The following is an 18,219-nucleotide window of genomic DNA, read 5'->3' as shown; positions in this document are numbered from 1 at the left end:
TAACAGGTGAAGGGAAGGGAGCAGGAGTTAACAGGTGAAGGGTAGGGAGCAGGAGTTAACAGGTGAAGGGTAGGGAGCAGGGGTTAACAGGTGAAGGGTAGGGAGCAGGGGTTAAGAGGTGAAGGGTAGGGAGCAGGGGTTAAGAGGTAAAGGGTAGGGAGCAGGGGTTAGCAGGTGAAGGGTAGGGAGCAGGAGTTAACAGGTGAAGGGTAGGGAGCATTGATTAACAGGTGAAGGGTAGGGAGCAGGGGTTAACAGGTGAAGAGTAGGGAGCAGGAGTTAGCGGGGGGGAGACTATGGAGGAGAGGTCCATTTCAGTGATTGAACTGAAGGATGAGAGTGAGTGGATTGGAAGTAGGGGAGGGTCATGTTGAGGGCTGGGGGTTGGTAGTGGAGGGGGAGGCGACAGCCAGCTGGTTGTGTATTGCGATAATTTTGTCATTGAAAAAGGAGAGAAATTAGTTACATTTGCTGGTGGTGAAGGAGGTGGAGATGAATGTGCTGTAACTGAATGTTCTGTAACTCTGTCACGTTGTTCATTCTGTACACATGACATCTATTGCTTCCGTCCATCCTGATAAGGTTTCTACCCTTTTTCTTCCCATTAAAAGGTAACCGATGGTAGGTCCCGGGACAGAGGATGTCGTATGTATACAGATTATAAAGCCTTCTGAGGATAATTTGGGATTTTGGGCTATTCAAAATTAACTGAATTGGATTGAATCGGTGACTCGCATAAGGTGTAATGCTGCATGATGGATCCACGATCACTGCTAGAGAACTAAGTGAGTGGAGGAATTAATGGGGAACGTGTGTTCAGGGACCACCTCAACCACAAGCACCTCCATTTCTGTCTGAAAAAGTCATTTACTTGGTCTTTCTCCCCGTAGTTGCTGTGATTTAGGGTGAAGAATGATTGATCAGCAGCTCAAAATTTGTTTGGCGTAGTTACATTTCCTCATTTGTATGTACGCAAACATTTAGTGTAGATTCTATACGTATATATATGTTTTATAAATGAGACCCCTGGCTAGGTGTGCAGCAATAGTTACCATGGCAATTCAGCCAGGTTAAAAGAGAGCCACCTTCATGTCATAGAAAACTCATACTAATCTTGCTCTGTGTGGTACATTTTTCCGGTGTAAGTAGGCCAGGTGATGATTAGTTGTTGTTGAGGTGTAAGTAAACAAATAGATGTGAAGATATATATTTAAATATATATGGATACTTGGATACTCACAGGACGCCCCAGCAAAGAAACACAAGCATAGACGGCACTTTGTCCATGCTGGGGTCCTGTAGTAGTGGTGGATATTAGTTAGAGAACACAGGGCTCTCAGTGTGAAATATATGGAGACCCATTGGTGGAAATGTGAGAACCCCTGAATACAGAACAACTTTGCTTTCATTTACAAAATGATTAGTCACTTGCAATTGCCACTCAAATTTATTTTAAAAGCTAAATAATTATTCAAATTGCAAAACATGTTTTCACAAATATCAATAGTGAGTGCATCTTTTTGGAGATGCAGAATACTAACAAGCAGTGTTGGGGGTAACGAGTTACAAAGTAACGGATTACAGTAACGTAATTACTTTTATAGGTAACGAAGTAAAGTAACGCATTACACTCAAAATATTGGTAACTACACTACTTTACTAGACCTCAGTAACGCGCGTTCCTGCGTTACTCAAGCCATTTTTACCAGTCCGAAAAGTTCTCTTTTAGTGGCGCGCGAGTCACACGACACTTCCTGCATGAACAGTCTATCACAGAACTCCGATCTGAGTGATTTGAGTGACGTAGTTGCTGGTGCGTAGAAGAAGGGAAGCGGGGAATGGATGAGACGGAGACGGAGTGCCCGATCCAACTGGGAGGTTCTCTCCAGGTTCCCTAGGATTAAGAATATTGCAAAGCAATACAACACTCCAATACCATCAAGTGCACCTGTCTGTAATGACGTGGAGCTTCTAATGAGGACCAAGACACGTCTGGTATGAACGGAATCACTTTACTGGTGAACTGCAGTATTACAACTGTTAAAGCATTGAGAACGCGCTCTTGCACCAGACATGTATATATTTTCCACACGTAACGTCAACATTAGTTAGCGTCAACAAGCACGTATCGCTGTACTTTATGCCTTCAAAGTAAAAGCACTTCCTGTTTACATGCTCGTCACAATAAGAGTAAATCATGTAATAAAACAAGTTACAACACTGTCGAAAGGCTTTCAGCCTGGGCAGTATTGTTCTGACCCCAAGGAGGAACAGGCTGTCGGGTAAAAGATTGCAGAGACTTTTACTCATGCGATACAATTGCTATTTTGAAGGGTTAGGGAATAGAGAAAAATGATAAACTTCATAGGATATAGTGCACTTTCTGTTTATTTAGGCAATGATGAAGTGGATTATCTGTTTATTTAATTCCATTTTCTGTTTCTATTTTTTGGGTTAAGTGCATTTCTGTTTCTATTTTATGGGAAAAAGGGCGATTCATTTTTCTATTTTTCTTAAACCACTACAATGATTCCTATAACAAGCTGGTTTTGTTCTTAGGAGTCGGCCCCCATTTGGTTTAGTGGGGTCTCATGTTTCCAAAAGCCTGTTTTCAATGTGTTATGCTGTTTGACCTGAATGTCCCCACCTCTTGTATCCTGTTGTTTGTGGATTTTAAAGTGAGGCATATTTCTTTGGTCAGACAGTGTGAACAGGGTTAATGTTCGTTCAAGTTAATGGTTGAGTTTTATATGCCATTTTGTTTGACATGTTTACAATTACAATACACTAATGTGGAAAGGCTAAGAGATGCGCTTTATTGAACATTGAAAATAAAGTGATGAAAGGGCCATGATGTTTGTCCATGTATCTTTGCGGTTAATTTGGACATTTGCTTAAAAAAATGGAAAGTAAAGTAACTAGTAGTGAAGTTACTTTTCAAATGCAGTAACTAGTAAAGTAATCTAGTTACAATTTTCAGAAGTAACTAGAAACTTGTAACTAGTTACTTTTTCTGAGTAACTACCCCAACACTGCTAACAAGTCTAAAAACAAATGTATCTTGAGTATACCATTGATCCAAGCCAGAGAGATACACACAATGCGTTTTCAACCATTTCTGATTGCACACAGGTGAGCAACAATACACAGGCTAGTATTCCTAGGAATTCAGACAATTCCGCAACTCGCAATTTATGTCCAACACCAACATACAGAGATGCAGGAAGTAATTTGCCCTCTTTGGAGAGGCCTACATTAACGGAGTGGGGGTCAAGGTGGAGGATGAGCATGTACTGTATAGTGCCTGATTTCCAGGGATTTGCAGAGCTCCAGTATCAACGTCTGCTGATACAGTTGCAATGCAATAACAGATGTGTACAGTGGTACTTACCAGTGATGTGGTAGCTGACTTGACGGTTAATGGCAGAGCTGTCATCATCTCTGGTGTTCAGCACAGCCACCACCTCGCCTGGTGGGTCACTCTCCTGAACTGAACCAAAGTAGTGTCGCTCTAGGAAGCTGGGGGGGTTGTCATTGATGTCTGACACTGCTATATGCACAGTAGTGGTACCGGAAAGAGACAGGGTCTCCCCAAGGTCTAAGGCTACTACCGTGAATGTGTAGGATGGATTGGTCTCATGGTCCAAGTCCTTGCGTGTGGAGATCCAGCCTGTGTTGCTGTCAATGCTAAAGGTGTCAACCAATGTATCCAATTCCCCATCTGACTGGATTAATGTCCCAAGACTGTATGTTACCTGGCCATTGCCCCCTGAGTCTGGGTCTAGTGCTTGAACTTGAATGATTCTGGTTCCAGTTGACATTCCCTCCATTACTGTGGCCTCGTAGGAGTTGGCTTCAAATACTGGTTTGTTGTCATTTAGATCCAACACTTTGACTTCAACATCAACTGAAGTCACAGAATCCAGTTTAGCCTGTTGAACAGTGGCAGTGAGTTTCAAATGGTATCCTTTTATCACCTCATGGTCCAAAAGCTTATCAAGCTTGATTACACCTGTATCCTTTTCCACGACAAACACCGCATTTTGGTTGTTTTCTCCATTCTCTCCGTTAACAAGGGCAAAAGTAGCAGAAAGCAATGCATATCCAGGAGAAGTGTTGAGGCGAACAGTCCCTATGGCTGAACCTATGGGACTGTCCTCTGGCATGCTAAAGAAGTATTGATGTTGGCTGAAGGAAGGAATGAAGGCATCTGGAGAAAGTACATGGATGTAGACAGACACTAGAGAGTGCCGGACTGGATTTCCTCCATCTACAGCCTTCACAAAAAAAGATAATACAGAGTTCCTCAAGTGGCTGAAGCTGCCTTTAGTCACCATCCAACCATTGTCTGGGTCTATCTCCAAAATGTCCACCACAGGAACATGTGCCTCACTGTAAAGTGAATATGTCACTTTGGAATTAGTGCCATCATCAGGATCATAAGCCTGAATCTGTGTCACCAAAAAACCTTTCGCCACATCAGATTTGACTGAAGCTCTGTACTCTGTGGCACGGAAGCAAGGGACATTATCATTATCATCCGACAGAGTAACTTGTACTTTACAGTAAGAGGCACGTCCACCTGGGTCCTGGGCTGCCACTGTCAGAACAATGTCCTTATTGGCTGGGTCCTCGCGATCAAGCTTTTCTACAGCAGTGATCTGTCCATTTGCATCAATGTTAAATTGGTCCTTGCCCACATCGTTAACAAAGGAATACATTATGTGACCCAATACTCCAGGGTCTGCATCTGTTGCCTTTACCTGAAATAAAAATAATAATACAGACATGAGGATATATAAGTGCTATACTGTATTATCAATGTGTAACATATTTCAATGAATTACAATAGCACTTACTTGGATAACTTTGGTTCCCACAGCAGCATTCTCTTTTAATTCTGCCTCATACATATTCTGTACGAAAACTGGACTATACAGGTTGGCCCCCAACACCTTAACGTGAACCTGTGCAGTGCTGGTGAACACCCCATCAGACACTGACACATTGAGGCTGTAGACAGGCTCCATTCTTTGCTTAGGGTGGCTAGACAATGTGATGATTCCTGTATTTTTGTCCATCACAAAGTTCATTCTTTCATTTCCTGACAAAATGCTGTATTCCAACTTTTCAAAATCTGAGCTATCAGCATCTGAGGCCTGGATACAGGTAACAAAGTGACCCCTAGGTGCTAACTCATTCACATACGCCTCATAGAGCAGCTGATTGAAAACTGGTGGATTGTCATTCATGTCATTCACTACAACTATGACTGATACTTCACTACTCAATGGTGGGAAGCCATTATCGGTGGCCCTGACAATGAAGTCATACTTTTGGACATGTTCATGGTCTAGCATACGTGCTGTCAGGATTAATCCACTGCTGCTATCAATGTGAAAGTAGTCTGTGCTGTTAAGCACATCTGAGAAGATCTGGTAGCGGACAACATTGTTCTTCTCTGAGTCTTTGTCAGTGGCAATAACTTGAAGTGCTGGAGTTCCAATCATGACTGTTTCAGACAAAACTACCCTGTAGGACATTTTCTGGAATATAGGTGGGTTATCATTTACATCCTGGACTACCACATCTACATCAACCTCAGCACAGGCCCCAGTTAGATAGTCTGTGGCTCTGATGGCCAGGTGGTAAGATGCTGCTGCTTCATAGTCCAAAGAGTGGATGATACTTATAACTCCAGAATCAAAACCAATGTCAAACTGAAGAGATGGGTCCCCATCAACTATTGTATAGATAATGTTTTGACCTTCAGGACTAGTGGCATTGATGCCGAGGATTGGGGTGTGCACAGCCACATCCTCATTCACAGAAACTGAATAAAATGGTTTGTCAAAGACAGGCATAGCTTTGTTGACAACAGTGATGGGGAATTCTATAGTAGATGAGAGAGGTGGATAGCCACCATCTCTGGCATGTATCACCATCTGATATTCTATATTGGACAAGTCAGACTCAAAAGCCCTCTTGAGTCTGAGACCACCTGTCTGCTGGTTGATCTGAAAGTGACCATGGTCATCCTTGAGATAGTAAGACACCTCTCCATTAATCCCTTTGTCACCATCTACTGCCATGACCCTGAAAATGGGTGATCCTGGCTCAGCTTCTACTTGAACAGCTGCATAATAAGGAAGTCCAACAAACACAGGGGCATTATCATTGATGTCCTCAACGTGGACTCTAACCATAACTCTGGCCACGTGCAGACGGTCGTGCTCTCTTCTTGCCTCAACAACCAGTTCGTAGAACTCACGCTCTTCACGGTCAAAGGGTATACCTGTGGTTTGAATCACACCAGAAGTTGGACGGATTCTGAAGCTTGTGCCAGCATTCAACAAAGTGTACTTCAATGGCTCATTGAGACGGTTTCCCACAGCATTGACCACAGCCACTTTGGTGATATTTGATACATTCTCTTGGATGGATGAAGAGTAAAGGCTATGAGTAAAGCTGAGACCAGAGTCCAGAGCCTCTCGGACAAGAATGGTCACTAGAGCTGTGCTGGAAAATTTCCCATCGGAAACTTTGACACTGAAGCGGAAACGTTCTTTGGAGAAGTTATTGTGTTTGACTGTAATGACTCCACTGGAAGGTTTGATGACAAAGTGCTGCAGTACTCCATCAGTCAGAGAGTAGGTGAGCTCTGTAGGGACATCTTTGTCTGGGTCTATGGCTGAAACCTGCAAAGCTTCTACTCCCACATAGGTCGGCAGTAGCAGAACCGTTTCATAGGCATTCTGGGTGAAGCGAGGTGGTGAATCATTTGTGTCAATCACTTGTATTGTAACCTCTGTTGGACTGTCTGCAGTCAACTGTGGCTTGCCATTGTCTCTCACGTGAACATGGAAGTGGAAGTTGGAAAATGTTTCATGGTCTAGACTAGCAATGGTTCTGATTGAGCCAGTACCTGAGTCCACTGTAAAGAATGCCTTTGCAGTGTCCTCAACAATCTGGTAGACTAACAGTGCATTTTGGTTTCGGTCAGTATCAGTGGCCTTAATTACGAGAGGTGAGTCATCGGAGTTCAAGACCACGCTGTTAATGGGTGCTGCCTCGCTGATGCTGCCATGATAGTGAAGCTGCTGGAAAACTGGTGGGTTATCATTCTCATCCACAACCTGAATTAACAGAGTAGCATTGGAGCCCATGCCAGCCATGTTGGTAGCCTGGACTATCAAGGTGTAAGATGCTGTAGTCTCATAATCTAAAGGCTTTTGGGTAGAAATGACTCCACTGTACTGATTTAACTGAAAAACATGATCTGTGTTGCCCTGCCTAATCTCATAAGTAAGGGTGGACTGGCTGACTGCATTGACTGTGGTAACAGAGGTCCCCATCACAGCCTTCTCTGTGACTTCAGCTTGGTATTCAGGCTGAGGAAACTTTGGCCCGGCATTGTCAGAGAGGGTGACAGCAATGCGCACTATAGTGGTGGTGGACAGAGGAGGGGAGCCATTGTCAGTAACTCTCACAGTGAGAACATAATGGCCTAAGGTGGACAAGTCCAGGTCACGAGCAACAGTGATGATACCCAAAACTGGTTCAATATGGAATGTATTTCCAGTGTTTCCTGTTGGAAGATCAAATAGAATGTCATCAATATGGCAGTTATTTTAAGGGTAAATATTTTATAATTTCAAGTATTAAGCTGTCAGAGGTGCCTACCTGCTTCAATAAAGTAGTGTAACTCTGCGTTCACACCTTTATCTTTGTCCAGGGCAGTCACCTGGACCACAGCTGATCCCACTGCTGCTGACTCATAGACTGAGCCTTCATAGAGTGCACTAGTAAAGATGGGCACATGGTCATTTATATCCTCCACTTCTATTAGCACACGGGCCAGGTTCTTTCTGTATGGGAACTCTTGGTCCTTCACCTGCAGCAAAAACAAGTAAAAAAAGTCATGCATGGTAACAAAGTAAGTAGGAGTAAAATATGATAATTTTGCCACACGTATAACCTTATCCACACTGGATAAGAAGATCAGTATAAAATGATCCTCTTTCCTGTCCCAATTGGTTGGAAAACAAATGAAAAAATATTAGCCCATGAAATTACACTACATTCAGGTCTACATCTTGGTACATACTAAAGTTAAAATATTAAGTGCACCTAATTATAGCTCGCAGCTGTAATTGATTGTTGCTCTTACTAGTCTGGAAACCATCAGCAAGATGAATGAAAAAGGGGACCTCAAGATAAGACCACAGCTGTTCATACAAGATCCTACATATCAGACAGTGAGATAGCTTACCATGACAGTGAGGATGTGCTGGGCACAGGCCTCGTGGTCCAGCCTCTGAGCAGTGTAGATGGTGCCCAGGGTGGAGTGGATGCGGAACAGACGCATGCTACTTGGGTCTATTGAGCTCTGCAGAGAATAAGTCAGCCGGTGAAGCTCATCACGGTCCGATGCCAGAACCTGGACCACCTCAGTGTCAGGTGGCGTGTCTTCAGACAGAGTGACATCATAGGTTGGTTGGGAGAAGATGGGAGCGTTGTCATTGTTGTCCAAAACAGTGATGTGAACCTGGAACATGAGGACATATAGAAACGGAAGAGAAAGATGCAAGAAGACATCATTAATTGAGTTGTATTATCCTGCTCCTGATAAATGTTCATGCAGAATAGTTGCAGATATTCTCAGTGTGGATATGTATTGTCTGTAGTGCACATATTGCAGATATTTTGAATATAAATGTTTCCTCCTCATGCTGATTACATGAATCGATGTGGGCAGCATTACATTCCCTACAAAACATATTTGCTAATTCTGATTATTTGTATATGAACTTTATTGGGTTGGGGCCTGTTTTCAGGAAACACAGTCTTTCCGTCCTCATGACTGAAACCGTTCCAGAATACAACATTGGACAGACAGGTGGAGGGTCTAGTACAAATCTCTAATTTCTAACCTAAATCTCTTAGTCGTTACCATCCCTGCAATAATGGCTGGTGGCAGATGTGGTTAAGTGGATTCCGATAGGTCTGTACAGTAGCAGGAAATAACACGATGAAACTGTCTTCTCAAGTTCATTTTGTTTGGTCTGTCACTGCTGTTGATGCATCAGCCCCTTTGGAAAGTTCCTAATAGTACAATTTCAATTCAAAATCTGTTTATATTTCAATAGGATTGCTGCAAATATTGTATTAACTTGCAGAAGCAATGCACATGTCTATGGTGGTTTCATATACGGGTAAAAAAGATAGGCCTGTGATATTCTGGTGACCTGTTCAGGGTAAACCCTGCCTTAACCAATGTAAATGGTAAATGGACTTGTACATGTACTTGTATTCCGTTTTTCTAAAAGCTCATTAACACTATGTCAGCTGGGATCAACTCCAGTCCCCCCGTGACCCTGAACAGGATAAGCAGTTTAAGATAATGAATGGATGGATGTTAAGAAATACAAGACTACTTGATAACACTATTCAAATCCCTTTACTTGACAATCTTTCCTGTCAGTGGAATATGAAAGAGAGTGTATGCTGAACAATAATGAACGCAGATGGACGTGTGCCATTGACTGCAGAGAGGTCATGCAGCCTGTTTGTGGTTGGTGTGAGTCATGACTCATGGAAAGTTCCTGAGTCACAGATGACTGGTGATGAAGCCCAGCTTGAGTCAAAAATAGAGAGTTCAATTCTGCGTGGACATTTCATCTGCTTTCACTGCCAACGATGCTGCTGACCTGTATGCTTGATACGCGGCAATTAGCAAACAACAAAAGATGTAATGTTGAAAGATACTTCCAGAACAAACACAGTATTTCCTGAAAAGTATCAAGCTGCAGATGAGCGAAGAAGATCGATTCCTCAACTGCTGCAGCAAACTGAGCAAAGTAAATATACTTTCAGGAAGTGGATCACGTCTCCAAACTAAACTATTGCTGCTGGTTCTGTGGCAGCTCATGAGACACTGAGGCGTCCGCTGGTAAAAACATATCCGTCCTCAGGAGCGTTTCCAAACTCTAAAACTCCAGCGTTGTGTGAACGCTCAGTGTAAACGTTGCAAAAGAGATGCGTTTTCAAAACAACATTTAAGAAACGGTGATTCTTTAGCTTGGCAATGTTCTGTAACTTTAGATCTGAAAGCTGTAGTAGCCAGCAACACAGTGACTGTAAAGTCACGCCGAAGCCAATACGACTGATATGGCTCACGTATGGTGTTGTGGTGATATTCACAGTAGCAGTGTAGCAACATGTATAGTTACAGTGAGGTTCCAGCTGCAAAGACATCGACAGAACAAATACGGAAGACAAGAAACGTTGAATAATCAGAACAGACTGGGCTTTTTGGAAGAGGGGGCCTTAAAGAGACAGGCTTTAAAACAGAGCGTTTCAGGTGTGTGTAACTGGGCGGTACGGAGGACACAAAAGTTAGGGCAATTCAGCAATCACAGGCAGAGTCAGTTCTGCAAGTTTTAAAGGTTTTTAACTAACAAAATAACTGAAAATGTAGCTCAGTCCATAGCTCTATCAATTAACTACACAAACTGAAGTATATGAGCCGGGCCGCTAGCCAACTTACCGGCTTAAGCCTCTCTTCTCCTCTTGTGCATGTCTTCCTGCTACGTTCCCCCTCCTTGCCTTTTGTTCACCTGTTCTTCTTCTTCTTCTTCTTCTTCTTCTTCTTCTTTGTCTTCTTCTTCTTCTTTGTCTTCTTCTTCTTCTATAAATTTGACTGGCGGATCGCAACCAATTTGCCTAGGTGCATACCGCCTCCTACTGTACCGGAGTGTGCAGATTCAGGAATAACTGTTCTAACTAACTAGAAACAAGAAACAAACAAAATAATAAAACCAAACCAACAAAACAAATAGAAACAACAACAACAAAGCAACTCAAAGCAACAAAACAAAACCCAAAATACTACCCATTAACAGCCCATCTACTTAACAAACAAACAAACCTATACCTAAATCCTGCGTCCTAGTCCTGTATCTTTGGCAAATCGCAACAAAGCCCTATAACCCTCATGACCCACCTGGTTCGCTGCCAGAACTCCCTCGAGACTCCACCTCCGTCCCAACTGACAAATTTTTGCCTTCAAAAGTTTCCTTTCAGAGTTGTATTTCCGACACTTCATGATAATATGCTCCACATCCTCAGTCTCATTACAAAAATTACACTTATCTGTTCCCACTTTTGCCATTAAAAACAGAGTTGCATTCAGTCCTGTGTGTCCCAATCTTAGCCTTGATATGATTACCTCCTCTCTCCGACACTTCCCTTTGAAAAACTTAACATTTTGGATTTTTGTATATTGTGATAGTGCCTTCCTTTGCAGTTGTTGTCCCACTCCCTCTGCCATAATTCCCTCACTGCCTCTCTAATAACAGCTTTCGCTTCCCCTTTTCCAAACGGAATACTCAGTATTTCTTCCTTTTTGAGTTTAAGGGCTTTCTTAGCGATCCTGTCCGCTCTCTCATTTCCCTCCACACCTGTATGAGCAGGAACCCAGCAAAAATGCAGGAAAAAAAAAATTGGAGCCTCAGCATAGATATTTCCAGCACTAAGTCCTCTCGTATAGATCGTTTGGACTTGATGCTGTTTAACGCTGCTGCAGAGTCTGAGCAGATAACCACTCTCTCCGGCCTGACCTCTTCCACCCATTGCAGCCCCAGGATTATAGCAGTAACTTCAGCCATGAAGACAGACTGTCTGTCATTAATTCTTTTACATATAGCCCTATTAAATTCAGTTATGAATATCCCTGCACCCACGTGACCATTCCCATTGTATATTTGCAGATAGTTATAATACGTGTTGTTCATGTATTCTTGTGTCTGCTGTCCAATGTCACAGTTTTTCCCCACCCATTTTTTCCTTTGCTCTATGAGTGATCAGTCCACCTTGTTGGCTGGTAAAATCCACGGAGGAACATTTCCCCACGTCACACTGGGACCATAGTCATACTTATTTAATCCGAACTCATTGGCTACTGAATTGATGCTCCACCCAAACCCTTTCCCTTTATTGTGTGTGTACTCCCAACATTCCTGCAGCACATTGATTGCAGGAAGTTCCTCTCCCGAACCCTTTAGCTTCACCCAATATGCCATAGCTAGTTTGGCCCGTCTTAATTTGAATGGCAGTTTGTCCGCTTCCACCAGAAGTGCGATGTTTGGTGTGGATTTAATTGCACCCGTGCATAGTCTAAGAGCTCTGGACTTAATTCTATCTAATATTTCAATTGTGCTTTTAGCAGCTGCTCCATACACCATGCACCCATAATCTATACTTGATCTTATAATGGCCCTATATATATCCAGTAGTGACAGTTTATCTGCACCCCTTCATACTTATTGCTTTCTCTGCCTCATTGCTAACTTTTATTAAAGCGTCAGTTGTTGATCTACCTTTACGAAACCCATTCTGCGATTTATTAAGCAAGCCCCTTTGCTCTAAGAAGTAAGTTTATCTGCGCGTGATGATCTTTTCCATCCACTTGCACAAGTGCGACGTCAGCGCTATTGGTCTGTAATTGCCAGCATTAGCTAGGTCTTTACCAGGTTTGCCAAAAGGTAGAATCAAAGCACTCTTCCAGCTGCTTGGCATTACACTTTCCCTCCAAATCATATTAAACAGTTAAAGCACCATTTTGAAGGCTTCCTCGGGTAATTGTTTAAACATAGCATAGCATAATTGGTCTTGCCCTGGTGCAGAAAACCCACTTCCCTCTATTGCTGTTTTCAGCTCTTGAATTGTAAACTCCATATCAAGGGGAGTGCCTTCACTGACCTTTTTCTTTTTAATGTCTGTATGTACTGCTAACATTTCTTCTTTTCTCTGTCTGTGCATCTCATATAAATGACTTCCACTGTGAATATTTGCAAACTTCTTCCCCAATAACGCAGCTTTCTCCTTATTTGTAATTGCCCGATATTCTCCGTGTATCAAAACTGGGATTATACCTGATTTCCTTTTCCCACTCATTTTATTGATCATTGCCCAAACATCACGCACCTGTATTTCTCTTCCAATAGATGAGCAGAATTTCTTCCAGGCATTCCTCTTGGCTGACTTAATTACGTTCCGAACTATCGCTCTCTTTCTTTGATAGTCGATCAAATTATGTTGAGTCAGGAGGCTTCTTACCTTTCTGAAGGCACAATTTCTTTCTTTAATGGCATTTTTACATTCCTCATTCCACCATGGAACCATTTTCTTTTTCCCATTCCCCTTACTCTTAGGAATGCATATTGATGTAGCACCAATAATCATGGAGGTGACTACTCCCGCGCAGCTGTCCACATCCCCTTCAATAGTTATATCTTCACATGCCTTCCTACAATATTCTTTAAATATTCCCCAATTAGCTTTAGGAAAACACCTTTTTCTTTCTGTTGACTTACCCTTCTGTGTAAAGATACAACAATTTAATGAGCATACTATTGGGTAATGATCACTCCCTATGTTAGAGTCATTCATTATATTCCATTCACACAACTTACTCATATTTCCTGAGACTAAGGTGAGATCTAAGCAGGATACTGAATTTCAAGTAACATCTACTCTAGTGCCTCTTCCATCATTAAGACAAATTAATGCTCTTTCCTCTATAAATTCTTCAACTACCCTTCCGTTGAAATCCGTGCAATCACTTCACCACAGTGTATTATGAGCATTAAAATCTCCACACCAAATTTCTCTTTTCCCAGTATTTCCTGACATCTCGTGAAACATTTCCAAAGATGGCTTTTTACAAGGATTATAAAAGTTCACCATCTTGATATCTCCTCTGGGACTGCATACTTCTATCATAACACATTCATACTGCTCTGGAACATTAATCTTCCTAAATGCTAGTACCTCCTTAATAAATGTTACACACCCCCCACCTTGTTTCCCAGTTCTATCACATCTGACAGAGCTGTACCCTGGAAATACAAAGTCCAATTGTGGCTTTAGCCAAGTTTCTTGAATGCAAATAACATCTGGCATATCTTTCAGATCAGCCACCACCTTCTTGAACTCTTGCCCATTTGCTATTAAACTTCTGGCATATACGTAGGATATGCAACACCATTAGGAGGTTAATCACCCTGAACATCGTAGTTGGGAGGATTTAACATTTTATGAATCAAATCTGCCTTAGCTTCTTTGATCCCCAGAATCTCTATAGCTGCCTCTACAATAGTCTTAATTCTATCACTTTTTTTCTTTTGTTGAATTGCCAAGTTCATAGTTTTACAGATGAAGGCCACAAAGCACATTTTGTCAACAATTAGCGTGTCCTCATTTATCTCTGTTATGCATGAATTCAACTCTATTTGACTCTGCATCGGGGCAGGGGGAAGGTCCACAAGGGGTTGTCTTTTCCCCGCTTCCTTCATGATTGTTTCCCTGGGTATAACTTTTCCATTTTCCTTCCCCTTTTTAACTGCTTCCGCATAGGACACCTGATTGAGTATTTTATATTTCTGCACTTCCTTTGCTTGCATTTGAATTGGGCATCCTCCAAAAGCAGCACTGTGTTCACCTCCACAGTTACAGCATTTAATTTTTACATTTTGGCCACATTTTCCGTATTCATGCTCGCCTCCACATCTTGCACATCTCTGCTTCCCCTTACATTGCCCTGCCGTATGTCCCATTCTTTGGCACTTGAAGCATCTTAAGGGAGCTGGAATAAACTCTCTAACATCATAGCTCATATATCCTATTCTTATTTTCTTGGCTAGGACCTTTTCAAACTCCATCAGCACTGATAGGCTATCAGTTTTCTTACCATCTCGATTTATTTGCAGTCTAGAAGCTTTCACTACCTTTCCTCCTTTCACTTCCTGGATAATCTCATCTATTGACATTGACAGTGGCACATCCTGAATAACACCCCTCAGTTTAGCAGCACTCCCTGGAATATAACTGCTGATCCTTTCTCCGTTCAATGTTTCCGCTTTGAGGATCTTCTCCCTTTGCCTTTGATCTGTAGCAAAGATCAACAGTTGCCTGTTGCTTAAGAACTTGACAAACTTAATCTTCCCTATTTCCTTTTCAATAGCTTTGGTCAGTTTTAACGGATGACAGTGAGCACCTTCATTTTTGAACGCAACTACCACTTTCTATTCCGCTGTTTCATCCTCTTTCCTCACACTTGCTCCATTAGACTTCGCTTTTTTACTCCCCTCGCCAAACTCATTTCCGGAGTGGTCAGAACTATCGCTCCAATCTCTCCTCTTTCTGTTAGCTTCTTGCCATTGCATTCCATCTCTCTCGCCATCTGTACTGTCACCCATATTATCTGCATTCACGGTACAGTTGCTGCTGAACCGCAAAATTCTGCTCTCCTCTCGAAGTCCACCGATTTTCCACAAAACTTGATTCGTCGCACACCGATGACGTCCGTCCCGAGTCCGCGACCCTTTCTTTTGTTCACCTCCCTGACAAGGAGATCTTGTTCAGGTGTGTCTCTTCCCACACCTGATGTCAATGATCAATCTCATCCACTGCCCTGCCCCTCAGACCCTTACAGTAGGCAGACCGTATGAGAAAAAATATTTGTTTTATAACATTAAACATGTTCGAGGAGGTATACAAAATACCAGTGGCGGGCTGTCAGGGCCTGCTAAGCCCCTATATAACACTTGGACCTGCTGTCCTCCCCGCCCCACAGCGCATCTCACCCTGCTTGGCCACCCAAGGCGCGATGGAAAGCAGGTCTGCTCTAGCTCGCTGTTAGTGCGCCGCGCCCAGCTGTTAAACAGCTGATCCACTGAAGACACAGGTAGAAAAGTGTGAATCTAAACATTAGCGTAATAGGTTTTCTTTAAAACTCACCTCAACCTCTTCTCCAGAAATCTCTGATGAATCACTGAGCGAAGCAATATAACAAGTTATTCTGAAAATGTGTCAGCCCACTGTAGTTTCGGGGAAAGGGTGGCAGGCTATCATCCCTGGTTCCGGTAATGGGCCAGGGCTGGAGACCAGGGCCCTATTTCACGTACCTGGCTAAACAAAGTCAAGCAAATGTCCTAATCTCCAGCTTAAATTAGCGAGATGATTAACATCAGGCTATCTGGGTTTCTTCACGGCTGATCCGCGCTGAAACGGTCTCGTTAATTCTAGCCAGACGTCAGTCATCTGGATAAATGCGCGCGCCCGCTCCTCTTCAGAAGGGATAATAATCGAGCACTGACACCACGATGTTCTAACAGTACAATGGCAAATAAACTCATATATTTATATATATATATACTTATATATGTACTGTATGCACGTATGAATCATGTACTATATATGTGTATATACATGTATGTGTAGATTACCATATAACTAGGAGTTTAAATATGTGTATGGGCGGATCAGTATGTATGTATTATTCATAATCAGAAATTACATCAATTGAAGCAGTGAAAATAAATTGTGTGTGATTCTCTGTATTCTCATCACGATCACCTTAATCATGTTCTACAATAATGATATGTATGGTGTACTAATAACATTGTCATATAATTATGAGTGCTTTCAACACATCCATAAGTTTCTTAAGCGCTAAATAAATGTAAGAACAGCACGGCATGCAGCGGGTGATAGTCTATGTCTGAGACGGACGATCGGCTGCGCTTGTGGTGATCAACATCCGCGGCTCGAGAAGCTCTCGTAAATAAATGATCCCTTGCCGGCAAAATCTATATCGCCGCGTACAGGAAGTCATGATAATGTAAAGGATGGATCCTGGCGATCTGAAAGAACTCTCTCCCTATAAAACTAATATAACTAACATCGTTCCTTCTATGGTGATTCATCTAAGCTTGCTTTGAGATACCGAGAAAGCCTGACCTACGTCATCTTATCCTGACAATTAGCCCGCTAACTCGGTAAGCCAGGTAAGAGAAAAAGGGCCCAGGGGCAGTAGGATAAAAGCAAAGCAGGGGGAAAAGAGGTCAGGATCTAGTGTAGTCTCTTCCAGGAGCAAGAGGAGGTAGGAATGGGCAGGGTGTTGCAAAGAAGAGAGGCAAAGAACGCTGAGAAATGACAGGAAAATCCAACATGATTTCTCTTAAACTGTGTTTATAGTTTATGCAAGGGGTTAAAGTCGGTGCTTCCGTAGACATGTACGCTTTTTTGTTTGTCTTTGTTCTACGTCAGATTTCACCAATTGGAATCTGCGACTGTGTTTACATTCTTTCATTCAAGTGATATACAGTAGAGTAAATCAATCATGGAACTGGAGATAGGGGACTGCTAGACCGTAGTGCAGCATTCAACACCATTGACTATGACATCTTATTACAGAGACTAGACCAGTTGATTGGTATTAAAGTTACAGCACTAAGCTGGTCTAAGTCCTATTTATCAGATGGATCTCAGTTTGTATTTGTAAACGATGAGGCCTCAATGACCACTGCCGTTCGTCACGGAGTTCCACAAGGTTCTGTGCTTGGACCAATTTTATTCACCTTATATATGCTTCCTTTAGACAATATTATCCGAAAACACTCCATAAACTTTCACTGCTATGCCGATGATACTCAATTATATCTGTGGATCAAGCCAGATGAAACCCACCAGGTCGCCAAACTTCAAGCGTGTCTTAAAGACATCAAAACCTGGATGACCTGCAACTTCCTGCTGCTGAACTCGGACAAGACTGAAGTTATTCTACTCGGCCCAGAACACCTTAGAAATCAATTATCTAATGATATAGTTTATCTTGATGGCATCGCTCTGGCATCCAGCACCACCGTAAGGAATCTCTGAGTCATCTTTGATTAGGACTTGTCCTTTAACTCCCACGTGAACATTAAAAAAATCAGGCACATCCTGTCTCAAAGCGATGCAGAAAAGTTGATCCACGCATTTGATACATCAAAACTGGATTACTGTAACTCCGTATTATCAGGCTGCTCTGTTAAGTCCCTTGGGTCTCTCCAGTTGATTCAGAATGCTGCAGCTCGTGTACTAACCAGGACTTGGAAGAGATATCACATTACTCCTGTACTAGCTGCTCTCCACTGACTTCCTTATAGTACCATATTACCCCACTAGAGAGCTGTGCTGACTGAATGCAGGGTTACTTGTGGTTTCCAGAATCTTAAAAAGTAGGATGGGAGCAGAGCTTTCAGTTATCATGCTCCTCTTCTGTGGAATCAGCTTCCACTTTCAGTCCGGGGGGCAGACACAGTCACCTCATTTAAGAGTAGACTTAAGACTTTCCTCTTTGATAGTTAGGGCTGACTCAGGTTTATAGTTAGG

At 42.5% G+C, this 18,219-nt stretch overlaps 1 protein-coding gene across 3 annotated transcripts in view; it reads right to left on the bottom strand.

The window, feature by feature from the left end:
* The window catches only part of LOC306748434 (protocadherin Fat 3-like), a gene marked incomplete at both ends in the record, with an annotated part of 98,467 nt that overhangs the window by 33,639 nt on the left and 46,609 nt on the right, over positions 1–18,219 (bottom strand). For 2 of the 3 annotated variants that reach the window (XM_079231601.1, XM_079231600.1), the window contains 4 exons: positions 3,392–4,763; positions 4,860–7,588; positions 7,684–7,894; positions 8,273–8,548. In XM_079231601.1, the coding sequence (XP_079087727.1) occupies positions 3,392–4,763; positions 4,860–7,588; positions 7,684–7,894; positions 8,273–8,548 (4,588 nt within the window). Of the gene's footprint in view, positions 1–3,391; positions 4,764–4,859; positions 7,610–7,683; positions 7,895–8,272; positions 8,549–18,219 lie in introns of all 3 variants that reach the window. The other variant, XM_079231599.1, reaches the window with a different exon arrangement.

The sequence above is a fragment of the Taurulus bubalis genome, assembly GCF_910589615.1.
Source record: "Taurulus bubalis genome assembly, chromosome: 16".
Classification (NCBI taxonomy): domain Eukaryota; kingdom Metazoa; phylum Chordata; class Actinopteri; order Perciformes; family Cottidae; genus Taurulus; species Taurulus bubalis.
The sequence above is the reverse complement of the archived record's forward strand: the minus strand, read 5'-3'. Positions and strand labels throughout refer to the sequence as shown.